The sequence below is a fragment of the Equus asinus genome, chromosome 20, assembly GCF_041296235.1.
Source record: "Equus asinus isolate D_3611 breed Donkey chromosome 20, EquAss-T2T_v2, whole genome shotgun sequence".
Taxonomy (NCBI): domain Eukaryota; kingdom Metazoa; phylum Chordata; class Mammalia; order Perissodactyla; family Equidae; genus Equus; species Equus asinus.
In genome coordinates, this window is record NC_091809.1 from 49463229 (window position 1) to 49490968 (window position 27740).

At 40.0% G+C, this 27740-nt stretch overlaps 1 protein-coding gene and 1 pseudogene across 14 annotated transcripts in view; one reads left to right on the forward strand and one right to left on the reverse strand.

The window, feature by feature from the left end:
* Positions 1-7897: 7897 nt before the first annotated feature.
* The window catches only part of LOC106840241 (NXPE family member 4), a 28290-nt gene continuing 8447 nt past the window's right edge, over positions 7898-27740 (forward strand). The window contains exons 1-8 of one of the 14 annotated variants that reach the window (XM_044752999.2): positions 7914-8043; positions 8167-8354; positions 10553-10653; positions 12314-12436; positions 12613-12722; positions 19404-19513; positions 22600-22708; positions 23885-23990. In XM_044752999.2, the coding sequence (XP_044608934.2) occupies positions 23901-23990 (90 nt within the window). In that variant the 5' untranslated portion in view covers positions 7914-8043; positions 8167-8354; positions 10553-10653; ... (3 more) ...; positions 22600-22708; positions 23885-23900. Of the gene's footprint in view, positions 8355-10552; positions 10654-12313; positions 12437-12612; positions 12723-19403; positions 19514-22599; positions 22709-23884; positions 26509-27740 lie in introns of all 14 variants that reach the window. The other 13 variants (XM_044752998.2, XM_070490245.1, XM_044753003.2 and 10 more) reach the window with 13 other exon arrangements.
* LOC106840329 (BCL2/adenovirus E1B 19 kDa protein-interacting protein 3-like) lies at positions 17541-19137 on the reverse strand (annotated as a pseudogene).

The following is a 27740-nucleotide window of genomic DNA, read 5'->3' on the forward strand; positions in this document are numbered from 1 at the left end:
GTATTTAACACTGATAACTCTGAAGACATATTTATTTCAATTAAGCTAAACTTAAACTAGCTTTTATTTACCAAAGATTATCCCAGATGCCAGAATTTGAAAAACATTTGGATTAGTTTCTATATTGCTGAATTTTAGGAATACTTAATTCATAAGCACTTATTTTTAAGCCAGTTAAACAGGGCTCTTTTACAAATTAATTTTCACAATACCATCTAAAGGTAGAGGGGAAAACATCACATGCATGTAATATACATCCATAGACATACATAAACATGCAAAAGGACACAGAGACCCTACAGCTTCCATTCTAAAATCTTAGCCATGAATCATCAGGTATAACAATATAAAACTCACTAGTTTACAAATAACAGTTGAATCCAAATTGGCAGACAGAACAAGTTAAGGTTACCCACTCCAACGGCTAGAGCATTTTACTAATATTTGTGAAGAAGACTTTTAAGATTTGTATTTGTCCTTGACAAGTAATCTTAAGGAGGCTGTAGACCAGATTTTGGGCGAGAGAGCTTTTATGGCATTTTGTATTTTAACAGGCTTCTTTCACCCTCTTTTTTTCCTTCAGTCTCAAGTGATTGTAGGCAGAGTTTTAGTTACCTCCTTAGGGTGTTTACATTTCAAACACATAGTAAGATTTACATCTTCAAGGAACAGAGAAAGAATGTAGGTTTTCTCCTAGGAGTTTTAGTGCCTTTTGGATGGTTTTGGCAGTCCCAATAAAATATAGTAGCACTGCCCTGTAAATTGGGGAAGCATCCTATGAAACTAATTCTCTGGATTCAAGGTCAAATGAGGCTTGTTCAGAGGGGGTCATTTGGATCACTATGGTTGTGGAAATGATAAACCCATTGGACCACGCCAATTTTGAACAGCAGAAGATGGGCCTCATCTTAATGTTTTCCATTCACTGTGAACCTTAGCGGTGTTCATTGCGATAGAAGAATGGGCACAGGACCAGGGAGTAAATATCCAAGTGAGGAGAGGGAGAGCCCTGGTATGAATATCTGTGGCTCAAGGGGCCTTTGCCTTCACTTTTCCTCTTCAATAGACACCTCAATAACCCTGTCGGGTTTTCCCTTGGCAGCAGATATGCCTCATGAGACGTGCTCTAATTCTGCTTCATTCAAGGGAATGTCAAGGGGGCTCAGGATCTGTGGGATCTCAGAGGAAATAAGCATATAGCCCAGATGGGTCTTTTAAAAAGTTGTGGATTTTAGGGTCTTTAAAGATACTGGTCAGCTGATGCATTTTGGCAGCTGTGAGTAATAATTCAGAGTCCGTTCCAAGCAAACAAGAAAAGCTGCCATAGCCAATTAGTTCTCCTTTCTCCTTCCTGTTGCATAAAATCTTTAAGAAAAGTTTGAATTTCAATTAAGGTATAGTTTTTGATCTCAGTTTATACTTCTTGTTTTTACCCTTTTACCTTAATCTTTCATGTTGTTACTAGAAAATTTTGGCTATCATCACTGTGAGCCCTCTTTATAGGTGGCTGCTTTCTTTTCCATGGTGTCCCAAGAGACTTTTCTGGGACTGGGGTTTGCTTCCACTAGTGTGATATGCACAAGGTCTATGGGAAATGCCCCTAGGCCTCTGGAGCATAATACCAGAGTTTGGACATGTTGGTATGCCATTGCATTGAGCAATGCCCGGGAAGCTTCCATGGGGTTTTGCATTTATCAGGGAGCTGGTGTACCTCCTCAGGGTTCTTGGGATGCAATGGCACTACATGTTCAGGAAACTTATATTTGTCCATTAATTTTTTTTAGTAATATCATGACAGGGATTGGACCCACAATATTCCATTGGGTCAGGGGATGAAGAGCAACAGTAGAGGCCTCTGTTGTAATTTCCCTCTGGTGGTACCAAGGCTATTTCACTCCTCTGGGACAGAATACACAGTCCAGGCATGACCTACCAACTCAGTGGTTGCGAACCGAAGTCTCCTGTCCTCCTCACCTATGGGAATCTTTTCCTCATGCCTTTAGCCCAGAGCCACTCCTTGGGCAGGACAATAGCCTTGCAATCCAATCCTCCCTCCTTAGGTCTCCTTGGCCTTGAGGCATGGAGGACCCCTACACATATTAATAGTCAATTAAGGTCTTTGTAATTAGTGGTCTAATCATCTCGTTAGATCATACGGCCTTGATCACATTACTCTGGGTAGATCACTGGATTATTATGGAAGCCAGGAGCTTTTGGGTTGGATACTGTAGGCAATATACAACAGAGTCAATATGTGAAAGCATATAGCAGCAACAGACCCCAAGCAGGTGGTGCTCCTTTCCCAGACGGTGTTACTCACCTGAGTTAGGTGGTTAGTGAGCAAACTGCAAGTAAGGGGCATTCCCCTCAGTTAATTGCAAGGGCAATCACACAATCCTGGCAACTACCCCAATTGTTTTATGCCAGTCTCAGCCTATCCATAAGCAATATTGTGGTTGGACTGGCCCTTGATGTTCTTATTATGATTGTAAAAAGCCCTTCAGCAATAACCATTAGGAAACTTTGGAAAAATGAAGGTTTTTTACTTACAAGACCTGGAAATTACACAATACACCTGGGGACACACAGCAAGAAAGAGAGTGTGTGGACCAGGGGTTCTGCTTTTATTGGGCTCAAGGACGGGGGCCTAGGGTTTTGTGGGCTCACTCTTTATTGGTGAATTTAAAACATAACAGTGGGAAGTTAAAGCATGGAAAGAGAAAAAAAATAGCTCAAATGGTCCATTATTGAAATCAACCAAGACTCTAAAACAGAGGCGCCTCCGTGGGAGGAAGCAGCCTGGCTCTTTACCTGCTTGTGTGGCTGGCCACATGTTTACTTGAGACAGCCATCTTTGAAGTTGACGTCTCTTTGAAGTGGATGCCTTGGCAATCAAAGTTGAAGTCAGAAAAGCAAAAACAATCATCAGGGTTTACCCTACAACAGGTCTCTTTGCTACCAGTCTATTGAATTTCAGTTATACTATGTTACCATTTATGGAGGGAAAAAAAAGAACTCTTTAGTTTGAGTCCATAGATAATACTTTTAAACAAATCAGAACTGATCTGGAAATACATATTTTAAATCTTGATAATAATAATCTAATTGGATTATTTTTAGGAGAAAAATTTCCCCCATCCCCAAATTAAGGATAATTATGGAGCTGTGGGGCTTTCACTGTAAAGAAGATCCTGTCACTGGCTCCAGGCTAGCGAGGAGTGTGGTAAAACAGAAAACGTGGCTGTGTATCAGGAAGATGATCTTGTAAAGAGAAAGCAACCTGCTACAGGGGAGAAAAGGTGTATGAGTTTCAAAAAAGCGAAGAGTAGGCAACTGTCAGGGTGTTAGGGAGAAAGAGAGAGCCAGTCCTCTCTGAGGTCTAGAACATGCTGCAAATCATAAAGAGAGGAGATAAGGCCAGTGGAAAGAGTGGCATGATTGTCCAAAGATGTGGAAAGAAACTTCCACAAAGATTCTGGAAAAGGTGCAAAAAGAAATCTGGAAAATGTGCAGCAGGGCCAAATAAGCCTGAAGCCTGGGCAGTTTCTCATACGATGCAGCAGAGTATGGGACAAGTAGGGACACTGGAATCAGAAAGCTGGGACGAGTTCCTGACCCTGCCGCTAGCTCAGTCTCCTCTCCTGTAACATGAGAATAATAGTAACTGCACACGGGTTTGTCATAAAGATAAGTGTTTTCGTGCAAGTTAAAGTCCTCGTGTATTGGAGGTGTTCAATAAATGGTAGCTTTAGTTAGAGCGGGGCAATGCAGGAGGGGACAGCTCCAAGGAGGAGCTTCTAATTTTGATAGTCTTAGCCCTCCTCTGAGTCCCTGGATTCTGATCTTGACTTTGTCTTGACGTTTGCCACCCACACACTCTGCCTTTCTGACTCCAGATGGTAATTGCCATCTCACAGGCCAGACTATCTCCTACCTACACTGACTCATAGCAATCGGTCTGGCTCTCCATGTCCCGTCCTACCAACGCTCCATGTTAACTCTGTGGGCTTCAGAGAAGGTGTTGAAACATTTTAAAAGGTACAAATCTCTTTGCATGCTTTGAGATCTTCAGACTTTTCAAACACTTTCATTTTCAGAATTATTGAGTACTGATAGAACCCTCGGTAAAGTATGACTACCAGTGGGATACTATGTTCATAAAATTTTTAAACTTTGAACAAGTTCAGGACATATATTTTTGTTAACAGATCATCAAAATGTAATGGACTTATTTCCATTCGAATTGGAGAGATTTTGAGGGAGAAAACAAACCCAGCATTTCAAATTATTTATCGTATAACTGGATAGACAACAATTTAGAGAATAGCAAACATCTTTTGAACTTACCTTAAATAGATATTATGTTCTGTATTTTGCCAAGATAATAGCATTATCATAAAGAAAGTGGAAAAGGTGTGGCAAAGCTATTTTATATATCCGTTATGAAACTCTAATTTATGTTTTCATGAGAAAATAAGGATATAGGGGCCGGCCCCATGGCCGAGTGGTTAAGTTCGTGCGCTCCGCGTTGGCGGCCCAGGGTTTCGTTGGTTCAGAACCTGGGTGTGGACACGGCACCGCTCATCAGGCCATGGTGAGGCGGTGTCCCACATGCCACAACTAGAAGGACTCACAACTGAAAATACACAACTATGTACCGGGGGGCTTTGGGGAGAAAAAGGAAAACTAAAATCTTTAAAAAAACAAAAAGAAAATGAGGATATAAAATAATATATGGTGCCATGTTTTAAGCGTGGACAAAATTATGTACAGTCATGTGTCACTTAATAATGAGGATACATGCTGAGAAATGCATTGTTAGGCAATTTCATTGTTGGGTGAACTTCACAGAGCATACTTACACAAACCTAGATGGTATAGCCTACTATACACCTAGGCTACATGGTACTAATCTTATGGGTCCACCATTGCATATGTGGTCTGTCATTGACTGAAACATCATTATGCAGCAGATGATTGTATGTGTCCCTTTAAGGAATTTGTGCCTTCAAAGACCTCATTTTCTTCATGGTGCACAGAACAGTCTGGCAGAAGCAAATGTGAAACATGACACTGTTTAGGTTTTTCAAAGTCAATTTTTGAGGAGCAATTTATTGAGATACAATTTATATGCAGCAAGATTCATCATTTTTAGTATACCGGTCTATGAGCTTTGACAGTAACGTGACCATCACCACAATCAAGAGACAGAACAGTTCCAACACCCAAAACATTATCTCATATCCCTTTGTGGTTAATCCTTGCCTCTACCCTCAACCCCTAGCAACCCCTTTATCTATTTTCTGTCCCTATGGTTGTGACTTTTCCAGAATGTCATACAAAGCTTTTTAGTCTAGTTTCTTTTTTGTAGCATAATACATTTACAATCATACACGTTGTGTAGTTTGTCCCTTTGTACTGCTGAGTAGTATTCCATTATATGGATGTATCCCAGTTTGTTTACCCAACTGAAGGACATTTGGGTTATTTCCACTTTTGGGCAATTGTGAATAAAACTTCTATAAACATTCATATACAGGTTTTTGTATGAACACAAGTTTTCATTTCTCTTGGGTAGTGATATGCTAGGTAATACAGTCTATTTTAACTTTATAAGAACTGTCAAACCGTTTTCCACAGTGTCTGCACCATTTTTTTGCACTCCACCAGCAATGTTTGAGAGTTTCTGTTGCTCCATATTCTTGTCAACACTTGGTACTGTCAGTCTTTTTTTAGATATTCTAATAGATGTGCAGTAGTATCTCATTGCAATGTTAACTTCCATTTCTCTAATGTGTGATGATGTTGAGCCTCTTTTTATATGTTCATTTGCCATCTATATTCTTCTTTGGTGAAATGTTTAAACTTTAATCCATTTTTTAATTGGGTAGTTTATTTTCTTATTATTGAGTTTTGGGAGAATATGTGTGTGTGTGTGTGTGTGTATACATATGTGTGTGTGTGTATATATATATATATATATATATATATACATACATAATCTTACATGTATATATGTAAGATCTCATCTGCATCCAAAGACCTGAGAACCAGAAGCCTCGACGTCTGGGAGTAGGAAAAGATAGGTGTCCTGCCTCAAACAGAAAGACCAAATTCACCCTCCCTCTACATTTTTCTTCTCTTCCAGCCCTTAATGGATTGGATGATGCCCACCCACATTAGTGAGGGGAGGAGGCAATCTTTACTCAGTCTATCTTGAATCAGTAATCTCTTCTGTAGACATCTTCACATATACACCCAGAAATAACGTTTTACCAGCTGTCTGGGCATCCTTTAGCCCAGTCAAGTTGACACATAAAATTAACCATCACAGCCATCAAAGGCATACTTCACCTCTGTCGCTGTCCCTGTCTGATAATTCCAACATCTGGGTCATCTCTGAGTCTGACTCTAGATGTCAGACTCATCTGACATCTTGCTCTTTACTGTGGATTATTTTGTCTTGCTTTTCTGTGTGTGTCTCATTTTTTTTTTTTTATTGTCAGACATAAAGTTTAGAACAGTAAAGACTGAAATAAATATAATTTATGCATAGAAATGATACACCTCTTCTCCTAGGTCATTAGTGTGGGATGAGGTTTCACTCAATCTAGTCAAGAGTTAAGATGGGTTTGCTATGGTGACCTTGGGCTCACCATGAACTTCAAATTTCTCTGGAGTTGCCTGGTGCTTAGGGCAGGTATTGTTTTGACAAAGGGTTTTCTCAGTGTTCTTTTTTGTCCCCTGTGTGCCTATGTCTCAGACAGTCCCTCTCCATGCCCTTGCCCCTTCTGCTGTGGTTGACTGCTATTGCTTTCCACCACTTGTGGGGAGAAGGAATGGGCTTCTCTGTTGTTCTGGCTTAGCCTCCATCCTAGGCAAGCCCTGTGTCACAGGTTGGGTGGAGGTTTGGTAGTGGCTTTCTCAGTGATCCTGTCCCCATCCCCGCAGCATTAGGAAATCCTAATGCTCTGGGTCCAGGATAGTTTGCTGCCCTCCCCCCCGGGAATACACAGTTTTATTTCTCCTCCACTTCCCCAGCCACAGTCAACCTTCATATGTGCTCTGGGAAGAGTTTGCTGTCCTTCGCCCAGTGGCATAAGGCTTTGGGTCTAGGCAAGAAAGATGCAGGGGAGACTTTGTGCCTTTCCCATCATCGAGCTTCTCTCGCCTCCGTGCCCACACTACCAAGGGAGGCTCTATCCAGTCTTCTGCCCTGACCCCTTCTTTTTCATGAGTGCTTGGAGAAGATCCAAGGAAAAGAGTGGGCAGGTCTCCTTATGTCTTCACTCCTAGAAGTTCTATACTCTCACACTAGCCCACACTCAGCTTTTGTTACCAATTTTACCTCACTCTAGTGGGACACTAACCCACATTCAGAGGAGCTCTGAGGAGGGGCCCACAGGTGGGCCTTGTACCCACAATCCATCCCATCCTCAGCGGTTTTCTTTCCTGTTTGATGTTGCAGATTTGAATTGAAACCGAAGCTGAGCATTCAACAGCACAAGCTTTATTCAATGGCCAAAGAATGGAGAAGTGAAACTATGTTCACAAGCCAACTTCTCAGCTCTTGGTGTGATTAAGCAGCTAATACACAGGGTCTTGGTAATGAAGGGGAGCAATATCCACAGTTATTCAGGGAAATGGGCAAGCTTTTCCCAGGGAACAAGGGTGCCTCCTCTTTTCTTTCCTTATTTGCTTATGTCCTGCTGTTGCCAATTGTAAACTGTCATGGCACTGGTGGGTATGTTATGTAGCATGTTGATGTATTACAATGAGCATATAATGAGCTGTGGGGTCTATGTCAAGTCAAGTCAGGCTGCCGTGTTCCCTTCAACCTATTTTAACTGCTTTCAACTATATGTCTCAGCCATCTCTTCCTTCCTCTTTTTGTGGTTTCCTGTAAGCTAAAGAGAATATGTTAGGTTTGTTCTAAGCAGGCCTGTCAGTAAAGTCTTAGAGGGGTGGTGGGCTGGGTGAGACTTTTAGCAATTTGTTAACAAAAAATTAGCTAAATTCTTCTTACCCATTTTCCCCCGCAAAGTGAGTCAGCGTTTATGTCCCTTCTGTTCTTGGAAATATCCGTCTGTCTTTAGATTTTAAGTTAGATGATTGGCCTGTGACCCCAGTTTCTGGTAAGTCAATAAAAAAAATATCATTTTGTAGATTATCTGGATTTTTCTTGTTACTGTGGGAGCGATGGTGTTCCCGCTGGCTAACTAGATCCTAGACTGAAGCTGGAAGTCCTCCAGGGTTGATTTTAAAGCAAATAAAACTTCTCTTGGACCAGAGAGGAAACTCTAATTTAACAAACACATGTTTAATGAGCGATTGGACTTTATCTACAACTAAAAGTAAGTAATTCTGTCTTATATTCCCTGTTGATTGAGGAGGATGATGGCATTCAGTGAGACTGTGAGAAGGTTTGCTTTTGAGACTGTAGGCTAATTTTTAACTGAAAACAGTATATTTACCTAAATTAGTGGAAAATATAATATAGTAAGTGCTAGGATAGGAGTTCTTAATCCTTTTTTTCTTTTTTTTTTTTTTGGTGCCATAGAACACTTCCACAATCTATGAATCTTTTCTCAAAACAATGTTATTAAATGCAGGACTTAAAATATATAGAATTAAAAAGGAAATCAATTATATTGAATTATCGTTTTCAAAGTATTTTTAAATACAACAAAGAAATATATGCCTTTCCTATTTCTCACATTAAATAACAATATCTAGAGTCAGGTCTAATAACTACTGTAATTTCAAAGAGTGGTGAGAGTAAATGCTATTTCATGCTATCTGCAAAAATTGTAACCTGATGCGAACTATTCGTGGTTTCTAATGGTTTGAAATTAGATATCGCTAATGCTATTGAGCTTTATTATCTACATTCAAATTTTTTTAAATGCTGAATTTTAGTGAGATGTTAGTGAAAATAAAGATGTAATCTTTTTCCCATCTAAGTTCACAGACTTCTCTGATTTCTATCTATGGGTCCCGCAAGGGGCACACTGGATTAAGAAACGTCTGTGCTAGAAGCCGAAAGCAATCAGAAATAAAGGGAGAAAAGTCAGAGAGGGCTTTAGGGAAATTCCAGGTGGAGATCACAGCATCTGCAAAACTGAGGATGGAGCTGAGGATGAGTGCAGTACATTCAGAGAACTGAAAGTAATTTGGTATTTTGGAACACAACTACGATTACTACTACCGGTTACCCTTCATTGAGGACTTTTTAGATGCCAAGTACTGTATTAAGTATATTATAAACACTTTTTCCTGGAATTTAGTCCTCACAACATCTCTTTGAGGTAAACATACTTGATTTCCACTTTAGAGATGAAGAAATTGGGGTCCAGAGATTTTAAACAACTTCCCTAAGATCAAGTAGCTTGTGTGTTGCAGAGCATGTATTTCAACCTAGATCTGTTTCACTCAAAGCTCAAGAGGGACTTTGGGTGTGTCTTCATTTGTGTGGGAGGGAAGCATTTCAGTCTGGAAATGCTCAGGGATGAAGAGTCTTCAATGCCATACTACAGAGAGTGCATTCTCAAAACCAATGCAGAGTCTACTCTCCAGCTTCAGCCCCTGCCTCTTCACATGCTCCTTAGCCACCTTGGACCACTATCATTCCCAAACAAAACTGATTTTCCTAACTTTGTGCTTTGCATATGCTTTGCACATGCCTGGAATGCCGTCCTTCCGAGGCTGCCTTTTTCTCCTGGCTAACTAGAACTCACCTTTCAAGACTTCATGGGTGTAGGTGCTATCCTTGTTTAGGAAAGCTAGAATCCTAAGCTTTCCAGAGGCAGGAAAAGAAAGCAGAGTAAGGGCAGTCCTACCAAGAAAAGAATGCAATATGGGGTACGAGCAGCAAAGGGTAATATATTTTTGAAGCTACCTTCTAGGTCAGAAAAAAGGTGGCATCAGAAGAGGAATCAAGAGGAAAATTAGAGGGTTTATTTGCCTATTAAACAAGATGGTTGAGCTTACAGGGGAAATGAAAGCAGCATATGCTAACTATAAAGAGTACTGCTTCCTTGAACAACCCTATCTGGGGTTCAGCCCTACATAATATGTTTATAATGTTTGTTTAAGTTTCCTTTTGCATTTCAAATATCAAATTGTTAAACCTTGAACAGGAACATTATTTTTTAAATTGCTTTCTCCAAAGATTTTTATAAATTTGAAACTTATAAAACCAGTAAGTATTGGTATATATGCTTCATAGAAAATCCTTTTATCAAAAATCCATTCAATCAGTATTTAATGAGAACCTAAAAATGTGCAAGGCACTATGGGACATGTGATGAGTTCTACAGCAGCAGAACCTCTAAGATCCTACACAGAGGTTGCACATTTACACTTCACAGTCATGTTTTCTTTGCTCCAGATTTTTAAGAATATTAAAAATTCAGGAGATTTCACATAATCATCTGGATTTCTGGCTTCAATTGAAGAAGTGGTGGATTGGCACCACTGGACTTGCAGTCCCAAATGAAATGGACTGGGGCTGAACGGACTGCCTTTTACAGACCAGATGCTTGCCTTCCAGGACACCATCGGCACCACCACTCTGCCAATCTCGGAGTCTCAAAATGTGGAGCCATTCTTGACGCTGACCTCGCTCATCCTTCATATTCAATCAGTCAACAAGTCAGTCCAGTGTCTACCATATCCTTCACTTCTATCTCCTCCTTTTCACTCTAACTTCAATAATGATTCCAGGACTTTATTACCCCCTGATGAGAACTGTAAGAATAATAGCTAACATATATCGAGCAGCACTCATTGTGTTAAGCATTTTATATGAACCATCTCATTTAAGCCTCACATCAGCCCTTTGAGATAAATTCCATCACAGTCCTCATTTTACGATAGAGAAAAGTGAGACACTAAAAGCTTAATGAACCTACCCAAGGCCCCACAGCCTGCAAGTAGTGGAGTCTGCCTCTCGAGACTCTACTCTTAACCCTACAAATAAATCACACAGATAGCTTCAAGGTTGGGTACAGGGAGCCCTGGAGCCTTGAATCTTTCCAAGGGGTAGGAAGGAATAGAATGCTTTAAGAGAATCATTTTCCAGTCCAGATCTTCAACTTCTATAAATATTCTTTCATGAAATGGATCTGCCTGCTAACTCAACTAAGGTCTCAGAGTCCTCTTTCACCGTGACCCTTCTTTCACTGATTATCCCTCACCCATCTTGAATCTTACTAGGGTGCATTGCCCCAGAGCGTAAAACCCTCTAGGCAGTAAGCAAAATGACAACATGAAATATTGGTGTAGATGTTGGGTGAATAGCTTTTTCACTTGGGTAACAAATGCTTTCAAGGTTCAGTCCAGTTACAAGTTCCACACCAACCAGGGATATAGAAAGATGGAGTGTTGTTGCCATCCTAACAACACCCTAATAACTTTTTCTTCTTGTTGTTGTTATTATCACCTTCAGTGCACCACAGCCTTCAAATTCTTTGTTGTCCTATGCTTAGGGTGGGAGCTGAGCAATAGGAAGGTCTTTTCTCGGTGTTCCTGCTGGCCCCTCTGCTCTCAGCCATCTCTGAGGCCAGGGTCACCGTGCAGTCCCTCCACCAGTTGCAGGCTGCTCTTGTGCTGTTGTTACTGGGTACAAGCCCTGGGATGGGAGCAAGAGAGATTCTCTATTTTCCTGGTCCAGCTCTGTCTTAGGCAGGTCCTCTGTGCCTGGGTCTTCAAGACAGCCTTCCTCAGAATTCCTGCTCCTTGCCTATTTTTGGCCTGTTGCTCTTCCAGACAATGATTAGAATCAGCTTATAGAAGTCTGATAGAATTTGGGGGAGAACTGCAATCTTTATGATGATGTTAAACTTTCCTATTCATAAACATGACACAGGATTCCATTTATTCAAGTCTTTCTTTTATGTCCTTCAATATTTTATAACGTTGCCCATAAAAATCTTTTATATCTTGTGTTAATTTTAGATGTTACTGCAAATAGGATTTTTTACTAGTATATTTTTAATTGGTCATTATTATTGCTTAGGAATACGGTTGATTTTATATGTCAATTAGTTTCCTAGAGCTGCCATAACAAAGTACCACAAAATATGTAGCTAAAACAACATAAATTTATTTTCTCACAGTTTTTAGGGTAGAAGTCTGAAATCAAGGCGTCAGCAAGGCCACGCTCCCTCTGAAGGCTCTAGGGGAGAATCCTTGCTTGCCTCTCTCAGCTTCCAGTGATCCCAAGTATTTCTTGGCTTATGGCAACATAACTCCAATCTCTGCCTCCATCTTCACATGGCCTCCTTCTCTCTGTGTCCACTTTTCTTTTTAGAAAGACATCAGCCACTGAATTTAGAGCCTAGCCTAAACTGAGAATTATTTCATCTTGAGATCCTTAACCAACTACATCTGCAAAGACCCTGCTTCCAAAGAAGGTCACAATCTGAGGTTCCAGGTAGACACAAAATTGGGGGGGACACTATTCAACTCACTTACAATCTTGTATAGAAGCTTGACCAAACTTTCTTATTATTTCTAATAATTTGTGGATTATCTATGTAGACTTTTATGTTATCATCAAACAGACAATTTTCTCATTTTCTGTCCCTTTTCCTTCTTTTTTCTTCCTAGGTCTTCTTAGTTTTGCTACAACTCCAGAAAAATTGTTGGATGAAAGTTGTGATGACAAACGATTTTAATTTGTTCTTAATTTTAGCATGAATTCTCCTAAAATTTCACAGGTAAGTGTAATGTATTCGATGTAGGATTTTAATAAATATCTTTTATTATACTAATCAAGTTTCCTTCTTTCCTAGTTTGCAATGTAACATTTTTACATTGTTTCGTTTTTAAATTTTGAATGAGTGCTGCATTTTACTGACATTTTTTCAGCATCGATTGAAATGATCACATTTCTTTCATCTAAATGTTAATGTGGCTGTCAGGGAGGAAAAACTGTTCTTCCACCCTCTTATGTTCTTTGCATGGAGTCCTGTGAATTAAACTGACAAAAGACAGATTAACAGAAGGAAAAAGTTTATACATATGCATATGGAAGCCAACAAAAGGAATAACTGTCTTGTTAACTGATGACAGTTAGAGGTTTACGCACCTAATTTATCAGGGAAAAGGGAGGAGGGAGAAAAGGGTCTTGTAGGAAGAACAAATAAGTTTCTTTAGGAAAGGCAAATTGTTTTTTAAGAGAACAAACAGGATATAAGAAAGTTTGTGATACTGTTTGTTTATGCAGGTGCCAGTGGTCTTTCCATTTTCTTCATGGCCATGAAACTCTCAGGAGTGGCTATTTATAGTGGTCTCATTTCCCAGAAGTTGCTGCTTTTAATCAGATAAAGAACACTCCAAGAAGGCTTTTATCTGTATCTATTGAATCTTAAATGTCTTCAGCTTAAATCTTAAGTCTTCATACCAACTCTGGGGTCCCCAGTGGGTCCCCACATGGTAAAATACAATGGATGTCCATCATTGTCTTCCTGGGACAAAACTAACTTAGCCATTGAAGCCAGGTACCTGAGGATTAATATAGATATTCAATAAGAACATGATTGCCTTTTGACCTCTTTCCCAACAAGACATAGATGAATCTTGTCAATATGCTGTTTTCTTATTTAACTTGAGGGGTGACTCAAGTCTTGAGGATTGTGAGTTTGTTTTGCAGAAGAAAGAAAATGCCTTTGGGGAAGTTGTGATCACCAGATGGCCAGTCCCAGCAACTATTTCAGATTGCCCAGGGACTTTTCAGGAGTGACCACTTTGTTTCTCTGAAGCTTCCCCTGCCAAGCCCCTTAGTTCTATGAAACACCCCTGCTTTTTGCTCTGTTTGAGGCAGATTTGAGCAAACCCAGGTTCCTGCCTTCTCATTTTGGCCAATTCAAATAAAGCTTTCTCTATCTCCAAGCATCAATGTCTCAGTGTATGGCTTGCTGCACACTGGGCACACAAATTTGAGGTTAAGAGGTTCAGTGTCACCATGATGGTTTTCTTCCCCATATATTACAGAATCCAATTGGCTAGTAATCTATTTAAGATTATTCACCTGTGTTCCATAGTGAAATTAATTTTCCCTTTCTTTACTTTCCTTGCAAAATAGTTTGGGGAATTTTCAGCCTCTTTCTCTAAATAGTTTATATAACATAGGTGAAATAGGGTAAAAATTGGGTAAAACTTGTGCCTTTGGGAGTACAGATTGGAGATTTTTTCTATTATGAATTCATTTTGCTTAATAACTACATTTTTAGAATTTTAATAGACTCTATTTCTTAAAACAGTTTTAGATTTACAGAAGAGTTGAGAAGATAGTACAGAGAGTTCCCATATACCCTGTACTCTTCTATTATTATGGTACATTTGGTACATATGGTATCATTATGGTACATTTATACTATGATAAAAATGTAAATATGTGGTATATATGACTATGATAACATATATACTATGGTACGTTGTTATAATTAATGAGCCAATATTGATACATTATCATTAACTAAAGATGATACTTGATTCAGATTTCTTTAGTTTTTACCTAATATCCCTGTTCTGTTCCACGATCCCATGTTACATTTAGTTGTCTTGTCTTCTTAGGTCCTTTTGGCTGTAATAGTTTCTCAGACCTCCCTTGTTTTCGATGATTAGACATTTTTGAGGAGTACTGATCAGATATTTTATATAGAATGTCCTTCAATTTGGATTTTTCTGGTATTTATCTCATGGTTACACTGAAGTTATGAGTTGTGGAGAGGAAGACCACAGAGGCAGAGTATCATTTTCATCACATTAAATCAATGGTACCTATTATCGATAGGATTCACCCCTGTTGATGTTGACCTTGATTACCTGGCTGAGACTGCATTTGTCAGGTTTCTCCACTGTAGAAGTTACTCTTTTCCACTATTTCCAGGCTGTAGTCTTTAGAAGGAAGTCACTATGCACAGAATAATTGCTTTTTCATTTGAGCTTTTTATTCCTTCTCCCATCAATTTTGTTGTCATATAATTTTAAAATATTTCCTCTGTGTCAAAGCTTGCAAATGGATTGATACAAAGTTATTCTAGTACTTTCTCATGATTTCAGAAATCTTGGTATCAGCTTTGGTCTACCCTTTTTTAGTCGCAAAATTAATTATTTGTATATTTTCTGGTTTTCTCTTGATCAAATTTACTGGAAAGTTTCTTACTTTTTAGTTTTGTTCTAAGAATTAGCTTTTTATTGTGTTGATTATTTCTATTGTTTCTTTGTTTTATCTCCTATTAGTATCTGCTCTTATATTTATGATGTCCTCACTTCTACTTTCTTCAGATTTGCTATGCTGTTCTTTTCTAATCTTGACTGGGCCATCTAGCTCATTCAGTCCTAACTTTCATTGCTATGTGATAGCCGCATTTGCAGTTATAGACTTCCCTCTTAGCGATGCGGTGGCATTCTACAACATTTGATATAAACTACTTTCATTGTTATTCCCTGTCAAATATTTTGCAATTTCATTGTGATTTACATTTCAATGATGAACTTAAAAGTTGCTGAGATTTCCCTTGTGACCCAGTATGTGGTCTGTCCTTGATTTTCACACGCACTTGAAAATAATGCATTGTCTCTTTGTTTCCTTGGTTTTTCCCCTACGTTTTTGGGATTCTTATTAAATGTGGATATTGACATTTTTATTTCTTTGCTTCATATCTTTTAACTTGTCTTTCATACTCTTTGAACTCTAGTCTCCTTCTTGATGATTTCTGGGAGAGGTCCTCAAGCTCATCTTGATGATTTCTGGGAGAGGTCCTCAAGCTCATCTTGATGATTTCTGGGTGAGGTCCTCAAGCTCATCTTGATGATTTCTGGGAGAGGTGCTCAACCTCATCTTGATGATTTCTGGGAGAGGTCCTCAAGCTCATCTTGATGATTTCTGGGAGAGGTCCTCAAGCTCATCTTGATGATTTCTGGGAGAGGTCCTCAAGCTCATCTTGATGATTTCTGGGAGAGGTCCTCAAGCTCATCTTGATGATTTCTGGGAGAGGTCCTCAACCTCATCTTGATGATTTCTGGGAGAGGTCCTCAACCTCATCTTGATGATTTCTGGGAGAGGTCCTCAACCTCATCTTGATGATTTCTGGGAGAGGTCCTCAAACTCATCTTGATGATTTCTGGGAGAGGTCCTCAAGCTCATCTTGATGATTTCTGGGAGAGGTCCTCAAGCTCATCTTGATGATTTCTGGGAGAGGTCCTCAACCTCATCTTGATGATTTCTGGGAGAGGTCCTCAACCTCATCTTGATGATTTCTGGGAGAGGTCCTCAACCTCATCTTGATGATTTCTGGGAGAGGTCCTCAACCTCATCTTGATGATTTCTGGGAGAGGTCCTCAACCTCATCTTGATGATTTCTGGGAGAGGTCCTCAACCTCATCTTGATGATTTCTGGGAGAGGTCCTCAACCTCATCTTGATGATTTCTGGGAGAGGTCCTCAACCTCATCTTGATGATTTCTGGGAGAGGTCCTCAACCTCATCTTGATGATTTCTGGGAGAGGCCCTCAAGCTCAGCTTCCAACTCACTAATTTGATTTTTGTGTGCATTCTACTCTTGCACCAGACTATTATTCACTTCAGCAATTATATGTTTTGGACTAAGAATCTTCAACTAGTTCTTTATGACTGTTTGTTTCTGCTTTACAATCAGACAATTGATATCTCTACTTTATCTCTGTCTAATGATATTTACTATGCTTATTATAGGGGAGGAAGAACCATTCCTCTACCCTTCTAAGTTCTTCTGGCTAGTCTAAGAATTAAACTGACATGAAACAGAACAACAGGAGAAAATCAAACAAATGTAATAACAGGTATACATGCGGAAAACCCAGGAAAACTGAGTAACTCATCAAAATGGCCAAAGTTACCACCTTAAACATCATCTTCAGCTAAAGACAAATAAGGATGTTGGGTGTAGTGGTTTTGGACTTCAAAGGAGACGAAGGCAATTCACACAGAGAAGGTAAAGCAAACATCTGGTAAACGAATGTTTGCCATGCCTTGCAAAGATGATGGGACATGGAGAGGACTTGGATCAAATGGGCCTTGCTAGGTTCCTCTCTGTCTACCACACCCAGTTCATATTATACCATAGTTATCCACGGTGATAGCTCCTTCCTGAAATAGGCCTTCTATCTCAAATTCCCTTTTTTTTTTAGGGTTTGGCAAAGGCTTATTTTTTTCTATTTCCAGTCTTTTTCAAAGTAGAGAGATTTGCTAGAATGAAGTTGATTCTAAGAGCACGCAAAAACTGAACACAAAGGATAAGACTAAATTCAGCAACCTATAGTGATAAAAGAGTAAGCTACTTAGCTTGGCAGGTGGCCTGGAAGGGATACTGACCATGCAGTGGTTACTAACAGCCAGAGACTGAAGTCCTCACCCTGTAAAGCAGGCAGTCCAGCGTCTGACCACATGGTGAGTCTGTGTGTACCTCGGATTCTGCTCTGCACAGCGAAGAATGGCAGGCCGAGCTGAGCAGTCTGTCCTAGACAGCTGCATGCCCTCGAACATAGTATTTCCTCCAGCAGTGTGAGTATAAGGCTACAATATTTATTTGGGATAAACCCCTTATGTAGTCATTTTAATATCAACATTGTTCATTCTTCCAAAATATAAAGTGCCCTAACTGAATGAAGCTGGCAGATAATTTTTGTGAAAATACTACATACATCATGACTAGTAGGTTAAAGTTATTTATACTTAGATATTTAAAATAGCCAAAGAAAATTTACTACCAAATTATTACAGTCAGTCTTAATGACATGCTTATTAATTGATCCCATAGCTATGACTACAGATTAGCATGGTTTTAGTGTCTATTCTCTCATTTGCCTAAATTAGGAACAGAGCATTTACAGAACAAATACACACAAGTGGTGCGGCCTCTCAAGGACCGAGATGGCTCTTCAGTTAGCTATGCCGCCAGCTCGGATGCACATCCGGCTACATGAAAAGAGCCGCATTCAGTTCTTCATCAAAAGGTGCTGGTGGGGGTCGTCAGAGGCCTTCCAGTGTAGATCCCCAAACCAATGGCCAGCAGATGAACAGCAGCAGAGACGGAAGAAAAACTTTCAGAAACTCTGCCGAGACAATGCCCCCTTTCTTCATGTTTTCGTGTTTCTCATGCTGAGTGTGGCTGTGCGCTTAGGGCGTCTGAAGAGGAACTCCTTGGCGGGGATATTTTCCGGCCAACTTGACCAATCCCATATCCAGTCTGAGTTTTTCTTCAGGACGCTTGCAACTTCATTCCTTCTCTCAATATAATCTTCCTCAGACTGAGAGCTGTTTTTCTCTCCAATGCTATGGGTATGTTTCAGAAGCTCTGTTAGTATCTTGTGGGGTCTGTGAGCGAGGCGGGCGGTCACAGTGAGAACTCTTGAAACTACTCCGTCCAGACTCCTGCTGGGCATTCAGCAGTATTTTTCCGTTTCACCATTATAAATAGAAACGGAGGCTGGAACTCTGCTCCCGTTCTCATTTATTGCTGAAGTGCAATTCTACCCAGGAGCCCTGCAAGTTCTCCTCCTGCAGTCCGGGGATCCCGTTCTGCGACAGGCGACAGGCGCGCGGGAGGGCGCTGCGGCGGGCGGGCGAGTGGGCGGAGCGGGAGCGCCGGCCCAGCGGCTGGGGCAGGGGAGGGGGCGCGTTAGCTGTCTATTTTTAGGCAGTTAGGGAAGAAGATCCAAGTTTCTTCCTGAGTCTTTCAAACCAAAGACACACACTTTGGGGTATCAAATTCTGCTCCCCTACAATTCTAATTCTTGCTCTGTGTGGTCCATTACTTTTTTCCTTTTCTTATATAGTGGTTGTTCTCTTCAGGTGTCTCATTTTTTTCTTAAGGTCACATTTCCCTGGGATTATGTGCTACTACCAATGGTACTGTCTCCCTAGGAGAATAGGCAAAATCCCAAGCCTTAGCTTGTGCCCTTGGTAGTGAGTTTACAGAGATTCTGAGAAGAATTCTTTAGTGCTAAGAGCCTGTTTTGATCTGTTCTCGACAATTTCCCATTCTCTCACTCACACACATAATGTGACACTGACCTCAAGTGACTTTTCCGCACCTCCACGCGAGTACAGCTTTTCCAAAGAGCTACTGTCCTCTTGGGATCTGAACATCTAAATCCGAGTTTCTCAACCAAAAGCGATATTTGGAAATGTACGAGGGAAATTTGGGGGTTGCTATAATAATGCTGGATTACAATAGACATGTAGGGCAAAAAGCTAAGGGGATACTAAGCATGCTATAATGCATGAAAAAATCCCACACAATGAAGTACTGTCCCAGATAAAAATGACAATAGTGCCCCCATGGGTGGTGATGGGGAGGAGTTTAGGAATAGCTCATTCCTTTGCACATGTATATTTCACCTCTCTATCCTCAGGGTTCTCTACTGGTGCCTGATACTACTACATTGCCTCCAGCTGGCTGCTGCAAGATGATGCTGTTTCTCTGCCCTGGAGTAGCAACGCAGCAATCAGTGTTCTAAACAAGGTATTGAAAGGAAACTAAAAAGACTCAGAAGGCTCACCTCAATATTTTCCCTATCCGTGGCTTCCAGCTTTTTCCTGCATCCTGGGTTGGCTTCCTTTTCCTAAACCCTCACCTCCAACAGGCACATCAGAACCCCATCATCTCGGACTTCCCAGGGATTTCTCACAGTTTTTACTAATAACCGAAATACACTACCTCCCTCTCACTTCTGTGGCATCTCCAGGGTTGGAGCAGATGAGGGAACATATCATCTGTTAGTATCCCCCCTTGCTGCCTCAGTAGGAACACTGATTCTTAACAGCATGTGGGGGAAAACATGGTACATAGATAGCTAATTTTGAAAAAATTAGAGCAATAAAAATCAGACCAGCAGATAATAAGATATACAAAGCCATGTTTTAAAAAGGCAAAATAAAACAAAAACACAGTGTGACATCTATAGATGAAAAGTAGACCAAACAGGATGAAGAGCCCAGAAACATACCATGTATAGATGGCAATGTGAAATGATAGAAGTGGCAGCACCAACCTGTATAAATATGACAGACTATTTGGTAAATTTTTGGTAGATGATATGGGAAAAATAAATCATTTCATGGAGAAATATACTATTTTTTTCCATTTGAGAAGCTTTCTTAAACTTTCTATTTTGAAATAATTTTATACTTACAGTTTCAAAAATAGTACAGAGAGTTCTCATATACCCTTCAGCCAGCTTCACTTAATAACATCTGTGTAACCATTGTACAAAGTTCAAAATCAAGAAATTAACATTAGTACATTCATGGCTATTAACTAAGCTACAGACTTTCTTTGAATTTCACTAGTTTTTCCATTGATCCTTTTTCTGTTGCAGGATCCCACATTGCACTTAATCATCATGCCTGCTTAGTCTCTTCCAATATCTGAAAGTTGCTTAAAAGTCTTGCATTGTTTTTCATGATTATGACACTTTTGAAGAGTATTAGTCAGTTATTTTGTAGAATGTCCCTCAATTTTGATCTATCTAGTATTTTCTCATTATTAACTGAGGTCATGCATTTTTGTCAAGAATATCACAGAAGTGGTGTGCCCTTCTAGGTACAATATTTATGGAAAAAGACGTATCTTATTACTGGTGATATTAACCTTGATCACTTTGATAAGCTGGTATCTGTTGCTCTTTTCCACTGTAAAGTACTATTTTTCACTTTGAAATTAATAAATGTATTGGTGGAAAGATATTCTTGTTTCTCCCCAAGCTTTCATCCACTGATTTTAAGATTCATCAGCCCATCTTGACTACAGAAATGTTTACTGCAGTTCTAATGCTGAGAAAATACATCTTAACAATGTATCTATCTATATAACGAAATGGAATACTTTTCATTCCGAAATGTCTGTATTTAAGTTGCTCCGCTTCATTCACGTTTTCCACAAGAGAAAAAGGGGCGTACACCTGCTTCACAATCATATCACTAAAAGGGTCTTGGTAGGAGAGAGGTTCTAGTCAACCCTGAAGGGCAAGCCCTCTTATAAATTTTTTAAATAAGTTCTCCTCATTCTATCTTGGAGACAAAGTCTCAGCCAGGCGAACATGTTAATTAGAGTTTGGTCAAAAATTGACTAGGTGGCCAGATGCCCACAGTCTCCTGTTCAGGTTGTGCAAATCCATTAAAAGTGCTCTGGAAACCAATCACATCCCTCTTTGAACAAACATGTTCACTTACCTAGCCATGAAAATCCCTAGACACATGCTCCTCATATCACTCAAGTGTCAAAGTCAGGTGCATCTGAACAAGATGTTCACGGTTTTCCTGTGTTTTGTTTTTCATCTTCATGGAAAACATCTTCAAAGAACACTTTCAGTTTCATGCTGCCAGTGAACAAAAATATAATGACGTGTGTTTGCAATATCTGTAGCTGGTGTCACACGATTTTGACAGTTTCGCACATTTTAGAATCCTGTCGAGAATTTGAGGCTGTCGGGGAGGAAGACATTTCCTCTACCCTCTCTGGGTTCTTCTGGCTGGAGAATGAATTAAATTCACGAGACAGAATAACAGGAGAAAATTAAACAAAGCTTTATAACATGTATACATGGGAGAGGCCCAGGAAACTCACCAAAATGACTGAAGCCACCACCTTAAATATTATCCTCAGCTAAAAGCAAAGGAGGATGTTGGGGATAGGGGGAGTCGATCATGGGAGATTACCACACAAGTACAGTAAACAAGAGTCAGGTTATTGTGCAGACTTGAGTCCTTGCCTTCCGCATTGATGAGAGTTTCTAGAGATAAGGTCATCCCCCCTCTTCCTGGTACAGAGAGGGAGACACCTTTATATATGGAGATTTCCTTTATAACGTAAATGTCTCTTTAGAAAGGGTAAGTAAATTCTACCTTTCAGGGTTTCTTTCCTGTCTGCAGTTTTTAAAAGTAACCAGCCCAAATAATACTCAGGCCAAAGAGGCATATCTTGGGGTGTCTAATTCCAGTCTCCCACAAGGGATGAGATAAAATTCATCCTCCCAGACCCGCAACATGCTCCAATGCCTCCCAGAGATCATAAGGGTCGCTGAGGAACTAACTGGAGGGGCCTTTAGGACACGAGGTGGCCCTAGTAATGCGTTTGAAACCACCTCAGCGGCAGGCACAGGTTTTGTGTGCTCCACCATTAAGTGACTCAAGCACTTTCTGTCTCTGCTTCTCCTACTGCTGTTAACACCGAACCAGTCTCTACCCTCTGTCTCTGCTTCATGGCTTCTGCTGCCTCGTGTCTCCCACTATCTCATGACTGCTGGCAGCACCTTAGAATGGTTAAAAATCCAGCTCTGGAGCTCTGGCCTCAAGGCCTGCCTCTTCCATGTGCTAATTATATGACCTTAGCTAATGTTTAAACCACCTGTGCCTCATTTTCCTCATCTGAAAATGGGAACGACCTCACACACTTACTTCTGTGTGAACTGATAACGGTAGTTTGTTATCTAGGCCCCTCCTTAGGGTGGAGCTGGCATACCTGACACTCAGCTGAAACAAGCAGAAGGTTGTGGCTCTAAGCTCAAAGCATGCAGACCGCAGCTTATGCCTTGATTTGTTTTGGCACAGAGGAGAGGTACTCCGAGAGTACACTGGTGGCTTCAGAACAAAGCCTCCACACCCGGCTTACCGGAGCTCCTATGTGGAAGATTCAACAAAGTCAAAGTCTAAACTAAAGGTATGAAAATATTGGCAAATTTGGGCAAGCAGGGGAAGGGGTAACATCTATTTTTGGATGCAGAAACTTCTAATGTCTATGTAGAAACTGTGGATCTAGGCTAGGAGATGCTTCTAGGGGAAAGTAAATTTTCAGAGATGGAAAATTTTAGAAAGACAGCAGTAAGAGATTGGATTTTTATTTATGTATATAAAGAGATTTTTTTTTATCGTAAAAGATTCAGGTATACAGCTTTATAATTCAACGTCTGTATATGCAACAAAGTGATCAAGCAATCTGATTTTAAAAGAGAACTTGAGGAGCCGGCCCGGTGGCATAGTGGTTAAGTTTGCATGCTCTGCTTCAGTGGCCCCAGGTTCACAAGTTCAAATCCTGGGTGTGGACATACACGCCACTCATCAAACCAAGCAAACCAGGCTTTGGCAGCATCCCATGTACAAAGTAGAGGAAGACTGGCACAGATATTAGCTCAGTGAGAATCTTCCTCAAACGAAACAAGGATGATTGGCAACAGATGTTAGCTCAGGGCAAATCTTCCTCACAAAAAAACAAAAAAAAGACAACTTGAAATTCCAGGACGAAAACAGAAATTAAGATGTAATCATAGAAAAATATGGATAAAGATGAAAAATTTTTCAAAGAAATCTGAGTTTTAAAATAATTCTTTTCCAGCTTCAGGGGTGCTAGAAAGGCTGGTAAGACAAGAAAAGGGAACATATTAACAGATTTGTCATAAGGAAGCTGGAAAAATCAAGTTACATTGAAAAGGCCCTAAGATGATGTGATCATCAGGGTCAATATTTACTGAGATATTTTGTGTCTGCTTTTTGTGTTTAAGGGAGGAGAACAAGAAATCCGTTAGGTGACACAGATCCTAGAGATTCACCTAGACTTGAGCAACCCTGTATCCTTCAGGCCCTGAGCTGCTCAGTTCCCGGGAGTCCATGGTGGGCTCCATGTCTTGGAATAGCACTTCTGTTGAAGGAACAAGCTGACAGCCCAAGCTAGCAGTTGGGAGACAGGAAGAACAGCTGGAAGGGCCAAGGTTGAGCTCTGGGAGTAGATTATCTGAGGATGAAAAAAAATCGGGAGGCATAAACTTTTCATGTGTATCTGCATTTCTTTTCTATTTTGATTTGGTTGTGTTTGTGCTAGTTTTTGTATTGTCTCTTGCAGGAGCCTAATCAGGACAATGACTGTGATAAATCGTAAGTCACTGTTGGTATTATTGTTTATATTAGCCTCCTGGATCACTTTTACAGTTGTCCAAAACTCCGCAAAGGTAGGCGTTGCTTTCTTTCTGTGTTTTACAAAAGTATACTTTTACTCGCTACTTCACATGTTTTAGGCAAGTTCAAACGACCAGACCTATAGATTGTAACAGGGGAGTTTGAACAGCTTCCACAACCTTTAAGAACCAGGGTACTTTATGATCATTGTGCAATATGGGAGAGGATAATACTGTGTGTGGCCGCACACATTCTTCCTTCGTCTCTTCTGTATGTGTTGCAACTCTCTTCTGTCAATGTTTAGCTGTCTTTTCATCTTCTTTAAGGGAATTTCTTTTCTTGTTTTTTTAGTGAGCAAGATTGGTCCTGAGCTAACATCTATTGCCAATCTTCCTCTTTTTGTTTGAGGAAGATTGTCCGTGAGCTAACATCTGTGCAAACCTTCCTCTATTTAGTATGTGGGATGCTGCCACAGCATGGCTTGATAAGCAGTGCATAGGTCCAATGTGGAATCTGAACCCGCGAACCCCAGGCTGCCAAAGCGGAGGACACAAACTTAATCGCTATGTCACTGAGCTGCCCCCCAAGGGAATTTCTGAACAACAGACTATTTTTATATTTATATAGTAAAATTTGTTTGTCTTTTTTTTTACAGTTAATGCTTTTTAAGTATTAAGAAACTCTTCCTTACTCTAATGTCAGATTATTTATCTAAATATTCTACTTTTTTTAACTTTAAAGACATTTACCCCTGTAATGTATCTGGATTTCTCTTTTTTACTGATTTTTCTTTTATTTCCATATGGATCATCACTTTTTCAGCTCTTTTTATTTTGTAGTTCTTTCTTTCTAAGCTGATTTATGGTGTCACTTTTGTTGTATATCAAAATTTCTAATAAGTACAGGTCCCTTTCTGGCTCTTTGTTCTATTCCGTTGATCAATTTGTCTTCCAGGTATCAATACCACATTGCTGTAATTAATGGAACTTCATAATTAGTCTTGAAAACTTGTAGGTCAAGTTACCATTGCTTAATCTACTTCAGTTCTTGGCCAGTCTTGGCCTTTTACTCTTTCTCGTATGCTTTAGAGTCAGCCTGTCAAATTTGATGAAAAGTCCTACTTAAATTATATGTATATTACATTAACCATGTAGATAAAATTGGAAAAAGTGACATATTTGTAATATTTTGCTGTTTAACAACATGTAATATCTGTCCATTTATTTAGGTCTTCTGCAAGATCTTTCAGTAAATTTTAGAATTTTTGCATGAGGTCTTAACGCATCTTTTCTTAGATTTACACCTAAGTGCTTTATCATTTATTGTCACTGTTGTAAATAGTGTCCTTTTCAATACATTTTCTATTTGCCTGTTGCTGGTGTAGAGGAATGCAACTGACTTTTGCCACTGAATAGCAAGATTTCACTTTCCAAGATCTTTAATTGATCCATTCTTTTATGGATGCAATATCATCTAGCATCTCTCTGAGGATAGAAAGTATACTTGTTCTAAATTTTGTTTTGCTCTTCCTATTAATTCTGTTCCCTTGGGTGTCTTCTCTTCATTAAACTTGATACCTCTCCTTCATGAGTTGGCTTCCATAAAAATCTTTGCTAAATCTTGGTTGTGTGTCCACTCTATACCTGAGATTCTGTGGTGGCCAGTCTGGAGAGCTGTGATCTGTTTTCTCCAGCACGTTGGTAGCATAGGTGCAAAAAGTACTGCAGGGCAATACATGCTGCCCATCTGTCTACGCTGTGGCCAAGCACACAGGGTCCTACCCTACCTCTCCAACTGAAATATCTCTAGTTTTTACTCACACCCAAGTACAGAAGTCCCCATTTGTAGCTGCCTGGCCCAGGCTCAGGTGGGGAAGTAGGGCAGGATCAACCCACCTGGTTAGTCCTCCTGTGGGTTACCCCTCTACCCTCTCTTACCCCAGTTACCAACCTCCTCCCGGTTTGTAGTGGCCATGAAGTGGGTTCCATCTTTTTGCAGAATCCTCATCTGCGTGACTTTGGAGCCAAGGTTTTCTTCCTTGATCTAATCTCATCTGCCTTTCATTTTTCAGGAGATTCCTTATTAGTTCTGGTCCAATTAAGGTATCTCTTCCTCTTTCCCAGAACAGTTAGAAATTTTTTAAGTACTTTCTTGTCTTTTATAGGATTTTATGGAGGGAAATCGAGGCTATAATATGTGCTTAGTTCTCCATCTTGAATCAGAATTTTCCTGTTATATTTCTTCATTTTGTGCACAGAATATTATTCTACCATACTAAAAATCACTCATAATTTTCTTTTTTTTTTTTTTTGAGGAAGATTAGCCCTGAGCTGACATCTTCTGCCAATCCTCCTCTTTTTTGCTGAGGAAGGCTGGCCCTGAGCTAACATCCATGCCCATCTTCCTCTACATTATATGTGGGGTGCCTACCACAGCATGGCTTGCCAAGCGATGCCATGTCCACACCCAGGATCCGAACTGGCAAACCCCAGGTCGCCAAAGCGGAACATGCAAACTTAACTGCTGCGCCACTGGGCTGGTCCCTCAAAAATCACTCAATTTTCATTTGAGGTTGTAGCAATTTAAAAATATCTGATAATGTACTGTGATGGTTAAAAGACATTACTATGCTAATATTGTTCAGATCCTTTAGGTCCTTACTCATTTTTTTATCTAGTGCCTGTAGCAACTACTGAGAGAGGTTTTTAAGTTTCTAATTATGATTGTGAATTTTTCTATTTCTTCCTTTAGTTGTGTCAATTTTTGTTTCAGGTATAAATACATGTATGTGTAGGCACATACACATTTATGATTGCCATATTTTCTGACACATTGACCCTTCTATCATTGTGAACTGTCTATCTTTGTTTCTGGTAATACTCTTTGTCTTGAAGTCTGCTTTAATATTAATATTAGCTTTTTTATGCTTACATAGTATATCATTTTCCATCATTTACTTTCAACCTGTAGCTATCTTTATACCTAAACTACATTCCTTACAGACAGCAAGTAGTTAGGTCCTGCTTTTGTATCTCTGCCTTGCAATGGAGTGTTTAGTCTACTTACTTTTTTAAAGATTTTATTTTTTTTTTCCTTTTTCTCCCCAAAGCCCCCTGGTACATAGTTGTATATTCTTTGTTGTGGGTCCTTCTAGTTGTGGCATGTGGGACGCTGCCTCAGCGTGGTCTGATGAGCAGTGCCATGTCCGCGCCCAGGATTCGAACCAACGAAACACTGGGCCACCTGCAGCGGAGCGTGCGAACTTAACCACTCGGCCACGGGGCCAGCCCCAGGTCTACTTACTTTTAAAGAAATTTTTTTTTTTTTTTAAAGATTGGCACCTGGGCTAACAACTGTTGCCGATCTTTTGTTTTTGTTTTTTTTTTTCCTGCTTTATCTCCCCAAACCCCCCCTGTACACAGTTGTATATCTTAGTTGCCGGTCCTTCTAGTTGTGGGATGTGGGACGCTACCTCAACGTGGCCTGACAAGTGGTGCCATGTCCATGCGCAGGATCTGAACCCTGGGCTGCCGCAGTGGAGCATGAGAACTTAACCACTCAGCCACAGAGCTGGCCCCTAAAGAAATTATTAATATGAGAGGATTTAGGGCCACCATTTTGCTATTTGTTTTCTATTTGGCCCCTCTGTTTTTTGTTCTTCTGTTCCCCCTTTCCTGCCTTATTTTGGGTTAACTGAACTTTTTTCCTTTTTTTTTTAGTATTTCCTTTTCGTTTCTCTATTATTTTTATAGCTCTAAGTTGTTAGATTCTTTTTTAAAACATTTATTGCAGTGGTTTTTTGT